This window comes from Myzus persicae, unplaced genomic scaffold, assembly GCF_001856785.1.
Source record: "Myzus persicae strain clone G006 unplaced genomic scaffold, MPER_G0061.0, whole genome shotgun sequence".
In the NCBI taxonomy this organism is placed as follows: domain Eukaryota; kingdom Metazoa; phylum Arthropoda; class Insecta; order Hemiptera; family Aphididae; genus Myzus; species Myzus persicae.
Window position 1 is genome coordinate 3,000 of NW_019101011.1, and position 6,638 is coordinate 9,637.

The 6,638-nt window shown below is 26.5% G+C and overlaps 1 protein-coding gene and 1 pseudogene across 1 annotated transcript; one reads left to right on the forward strand and one right to left on the reverse strand.

Annotated features, from left to right (window-relative positions):
- Positions 1-434: 434 nt before the first annotated feature.
- On the reverse strand, positions 435-4,279 carry LOC111027263 (annotated as a pseudogene).
- A 1,477-nt stretch (positions 4,280-5,756) lies between these two features.
- LOC111027264 lies at positions 5,757-6,359 on the forward strand. Its single transcript, XM_022305564.1, has 3 exons — positions 5,757-5,822; positions 5,895-6,140; positions 6,216-6,359. The coding sequence occupies exons 1-3, from the start codon at positions 5,757-5,759 to the stop codon at positions 6,357-6,359; spliced, it is 456 nt and encodes a 151-aa protein (XP_022161256.1).
- Positions 6,360-6,638: the final 279 nt, after the last annotated feature.

Genomic DNA, 6,638 nt, shown 5'->3' on the forward strand with positions numbered 1-6,638 from the left:
AAATTTCATCATTGAACTTTTTAATGTATCGAAATTAAAGTTATTAAAATTTTTTTCAATTTCTTCCATTTGATCATTACAATTTATGTTTGGTAAGGAGATATTATTTTTATTAGTACCATGTTTTTCATTGATCACTATTGGTTGAATAGGATTGGTATCACAGATTTTTGATTTCATGTGTTTAGCAAAAGAACGAAACGATGTGAATGTTTGAGGGCAGTGAAGTACCCCACAACGGTATATACTTGTCGACGTCAATGAATGAATATATTTTAAATGCGTGAAAAGTTTATTTAAATCATTAAATGCTTTCTTACAAATGTAACATCTAAAGTCCATTATTCTTATGGAATATAGTAATTGTACTAAAAACAAATTATAATGAAAATAGAACAGAGCAATCTATTACAAAATGTGTACAACTTTATATTTTAATTGGATAAATCAGATATCAAAGACATTAAAGATGAGCTCTTAACATCAGATTCACAATGTATATTATAAAAATAATGCTGAATAAATGTCCAAACTAAAACGGATTGAATTGGGTATTTTAAATTAAATACCTGAAAGATTTTAAAACAGACGTCAACTGCTCTTATAATACTTGAGAACTTGTAATATGTGTTAAAATAGTACACATAAAAATCTTTTGCAATTTCAAAATCAACTCCTACAACACAAATTAAAGGCTGCAATGTTTCTCGCTCCTTATAGCAGTTATCAATTTTGATTTGAATTGAGGTATGTAAATCATTCATTGAAGCAACTTGATGTAAAAATGATTTCCGTGCATCAGATATAGAAGTTTTTATAATACGCCTTTTAGTGGTAGATTCATTATGATGATACTTGGATGTAGGAACAAGCAGGGAATTCAAAAGATCAAGTATCAAAAGATTTCTAGTGTCTGAAACAAAAAAATAATTTAAATGCTTTAAATTTAATTTGATCAATTGAAAAATCAAGATTACAAAATAGCAATTAAAATATAAAATACCTAAGTCAGTTTCTTGTACTTCAAGTAAACGTTGTAAAAGTAGTTTACTATTACCGTCTTTAATGCCACTTGCCATAAAAGGAATGATTTTAAGAGCAAATTGATTCCATTTGTCAAAAAGTGAATTGCCCTTAGAACTTGTATTCATGCACTCAAAGTCTATATCAATCTGAAATTAGAATTATTTATTAATATTTATTTCAGAATACATGAGTCTAGTAGGACAATTATTGGAGCGATTTACATTAAAACTTGATTCTAAGACCTATGTAGATATAAATATTATGCATTTTAAATTTTTTAAATTTATAATTGGAATGTACGTTGGATGTTAAAAAAAAATTGATTTAGATTGGATATTACTAGTTTGGATTATAGATCTACCTATAGTGACATATGGAGTTCTAAGATACATAATGAAAGTATTAGTTAATAAAAGTCAAAAACACACAACTCATAAATTACCTAACTAAGAAACACCTTATTTAAAGGGAGAAAATAATTCTAAATAAACTTGAGTAAACAAACATACCAAACTATGACCAAATGACTGTTTGTATATTGGCCATTCCTCAAGGATATCATGAATAGTTATATTCGGCGAACAAAGATATTGTCTACGAATATTAGCAGTTTGTTTCCATTTTATTTCGACTTCACTCATTGGCTCTACATTAAATTGAAGCCATTGCTTAATACTATTTAATTCAGCACCTGTAGAAAAATCTTCAGATTAATATTTAGAATAGGTGCATAATATTTCAAAAATTAATTGTTTTAATTTACCTTCTGCTTCATCATGAGACAAAATTTCTCCAAAACAGTTGGCATCTGAGTTATTTTCATTTAATTTTAATTTTTTAGGACCACTCCATAAATTATAACGGCGCAATTTGGCAATGGTATTATGGTATTTTTGATACTAAAGTCCCTTAGGTTTTTGCTTAGGTACACCAAGATAAAATGTTTCCTTAAAATACATTTAAAAATTTAAATGAAATCTAACAATTCAAAACGTATACAATTATTTAAAAACAAAATATAAACCGATATAAACCTTAATTTCACATTTGAAGAGTTCAACGATACCAATAGAGATTTGTTCAAATAATTTTGGTGTGGCATATATTTCCTGTTGAATCAAATGCTCAATTATCAATTCAGTCAATATTTTTCTTAACTCATCTGTTAGTTTGTTATTTTTTTTAAAAAACGATAAAATTAGATTTCCTTTTCCAGCCGACGTCACAATGTCCTCAACATTTATCTAAAATAAAAATAATTAGTAGTTACCTAATATACGTATTGTAAAATTGATATTTAGTATAACATATAAATAAAATGGTTAAAAAAATCAAGACTGGGCATAAATGAGTTAAAAATCAGTTTATTTATTTTGTTATTTATTTTTTTTTTTACATTTCACTGCTTCAGTCTAGTTTGTTTTCATGTCAAGAAATTTTTATTGTGAATTGAATTAAGTTAAAAACTTCAAAATGTTATATTTTTCCAATCACTCTGTATACTCTAAAGGACTATATATGTATCAAATAATATTTTATGTTATTAATGTAACATTAATAATGATATTAAATTAATTATAACAACTATAATGTAAAAATAATAATATAGACATAATATAGTACCTATAATCTATATAGTATAATGTATGGTATATTATTGTTATTGGGAATTTAGTTTTGGGTTGGTAAAAAATAAAGTATGCTAAAAATGTACCTATAAAAAAATAAACTTTATAAAAAGTGTGTACCTACCTTTATTAATTTCTAACTTAACTGAGTTACCAAAATTAAATTAACTTATTATTAAATACTACCTACTATAAGTCTATAACCTACTCTAATTCGGTATTATACCTACTGGCTACTCGTAGACTTGGTAGAGGGTGGAAACTATTACCTATTTAATAATTTTTTTTGTTATAGGTACCTTTATTATGTTATTCTGAGATGAAATTGAATGCTCAGAATCTGATGAACATGTACTATCTGAATTTAATTTATTTACAGCTATAGTTTGTTCCTGAAATAAATATGATATAGGCTTACATAATATATAATACATTTAATATTAAATGTATACATATCGCAATCACACAAAGGAAGTGTGAACTTACAGTAACAAATGATGTCTGCCACTTAGTCAGATGATGTTCGAAGATAATTCTCTGACCATATTTATTGTTAGGACAGATATTATTTAAATGATTTTCTTTCATGTAATGCAAGCTTTCAATAGTAACTCCGTGATCTGCAGTTTAAATATATAGTTATATATTACTTTTAAATAAGAACAAAAAATATTAATTTGGTGTTTTAGACTTTGAATTTAATTCTGAGTATAGGTTGGGAAGTCTAGTATGATTTTTATTCAATAGTTTTATAATTTAAATATGATTGATTGACACCACTATACCAGTAATTTATAAAATTTGATGTACCATTTACATATTATATATTTATATCACTACCTACTGATATAACAGCAGTCCAAAAGTTGTTAATAAAACATTCTACTGGCTACTGCAATAATTGCAGTACTTTTTACAATTGTTTTATATAAAATAGTATTATCTACTGGGTTATTACAATCTTCTTTCGTATAGCAGAAGTGATTTATGTACATCAAATTTAAAAATGACTGTTATAGCATCAATATGGTTTTGGGCTGGATACAACTTTTTTCATTTTGCTAGGCCATCTCCATAACGCTTTGGTACCAAGGTTACAAAATAAAAAGTTAGCATAATAAGTAAGTAGCATGGTAAGTTGATCCTATGCAAATTGTTTTAATTAATATACCCGGGTACTTACAATTTTTTTTTATGTTTTATAACATTTAAGTACCAACACAAGAAGTTTTAGAAAAATCTTAAGGCATAATAGGTTGATCTTTAAGATATACAATATTATTTAGTATTCCTATTATATTATTATGTACGATAAACTGCTTAGTTAACCTCGGTTAATAACTAATTTATAAAATCAAAACTCAGTGGGTACTTACCTATAAATTCGTTGAAGAAACATTCACCTTTTAATTCTATCAATAGGTCTAATAATGCGTGCTCATTTTCGAATCCATCGCATATTTCAACTGACGAATTCAAAATGACATCATTTACATTGTTAGTAATATTGATTTCCATTTTTGAACAAACACCAAACTTTGAATTAAAATTTATATGTCAACTTATGTACGCGACATGCACACGAAAAAATAACACATTAAAACTGAATAATTGAGAATTTTACAGGATTATAATTATTACTATAACAATAAATAATCGAGGTATTGGTACGCGGTTTGCCAAAAAAATGTAGTGCAATAAGATGTCCGCTGTTCAACCAAAGCGTCGATGTACCTAATAACAATTACATACCACATACTTGAGAGTTTCCGACGATTATTCTATTTAGCGTATCGTTATAACTAGGTAATTCCAGGGAAGTGCTAAAAATAAATTTTTCTTTTCAAATAGCATTTCTTATCCTTGATAATATGTAGTGGAATTATTGAAAGAATGCCAACGCTCACTATTACAATGATATCTAACATACATTTAAGTAGATAATATCATCAACAATAGGAAAGTCTATACTAAAAACTATGAATCAGGTTTTCATTATTTGTATACAATATTTATTACGTTCGAATAATTGATTTAAAGAAATGTTTCTTATTTTAATAATTTTCTCCGTTAATTCTAAGTAAATTTTATAGCATTCAATTAATGAAATAGTTAATAAAAATAAGTGCATGTTTTTACTAAATTGTACTCAATGATAGCGTACAATCAAGTAAAATGTATTAAGATTTAATGAGATAAGGACCATTACTTGAATTAAATGTCTTGCTTTATTTTTATAACTGTAACATTAAATTATGAATGCTCGTTTTAATTATTTCTTAGATAATATCTTTATTTTAACATCATTTTCTATTGATTCTAGTTGAATTTCAAAACTTAAAACCAATGAACTGAATTCATAAAAACATAGACCATTATTTTTCTGAGTGTATAATGTTCGATAACGAGATACGTTATCGATATTTTAAAACAACTTCACATATTTTTACTATTCATTTATTTTTAGTTAATGTTAAATGAACATACAAACAATGTATGCACGAACAATTTTCGTATTCGAACAATTTCTAGGCGAACATTAGACGCGCGAGCAACTGTCGCGCGAACTATTTTCGGCGAACAAGTGACGTGATACCATTGGTCGGGTGGTAATTCCGAATTCGTTAGTTCGTTACAGAACGGCTAATTGAACTTGAAAAATTGTGTTTTCAATCTTCGTTTGCGTTCATTCTCCTATCAAGTTGACTTTTATTGGTGTAGTTTTAATACGATAACAATTTTGTTTTACTTGTACACTCATAAGTTATTTACTCTATCAACAGTACTAATAATTAGCCATTGTCCCATAATAAAAAAAGTAAGTAAAATTATTTTTCTTGATTTTTCATACAACCATAAAAAAATATATTTAATATATTTATTTTATTTAATTAGTTATGTCAGCTAAAAGAAAAATAAACGATTATTTTTCCAAACAAAGCAAACAAATTGATGAACCTCAACTAAGCCCTAACAAAGTCCAGATTACGGAAAAAATCCCAGAATATGATCAGGTTAATAACATTTATTTTTATTTTTAAAATAGCGTAGTACCTAAATAGTAAGCCATGTTTATAATTTTTGCTTTACTAGATTGAAAATATGCCACATGTAAATGACATAGGTATATTTGTTAATAGTGATTTAACAGATGATGAAAAATATTCTGTAAGTTATTGCTTTATGATTTTATTAAAAAAAAGAAAATTTTTTTTCATAATTATTGTAATACATATCTAGACGTTAACTAAATTATGGGTACCACTGGCTACATATAAATTTCCCTTATGCAGTATAAATGAAAAAAAAGGTTTAAAATTCCAATTTAAATGGCTGCTTGAGTTTAATTGGCTTGCTTATTCTGAAAAAACCCAAGGTGCTTACTGTAAACATTGTGTTGTGTTTGCCAAAACTGGCGGTGTGGGGAGTCAGCCTTTACGCAAATTAGTATATGAAGCTTTTAATGCGTGGAAGAAAGCTTTAGAGGTAGTAGTTAAGATAATATTATAGGTAATCAATATGTATAATTATTATTAAAACTATTTCTTGATTATCATCTAGGTATTTCGGAAACACTCTACTTGTGATTATCATGTTACTTCTGTTGTTAAATCAGATCAATTCCTTAATATTTTTACTAAAAAACAACCTTCAATTATTGAAGCAATCTGTGAAGATAGGTTTGTAAACATTACCTCTAATTGAATAATTACTATGTCTATTTTAATCAAGTTATACGTATTTCAATTTTCAATATTTGTTCAAAAGGAAAGTTCAAATACAAGAAAACAGAAAAAAACTTGTCCCTATAATTGAATGTATTATATTATGTGGACGCCAAGAAATTGCCCTTAGATGACATAATGATTCCGGAAAAATGTGTATTTTTGTAGGTACTTAATAATAATATATGTATATAATAAGAATATAATTTTAAATATCGTAGAGAAATTGTCTAATGATGGGAATTTTCGTGCAATACTG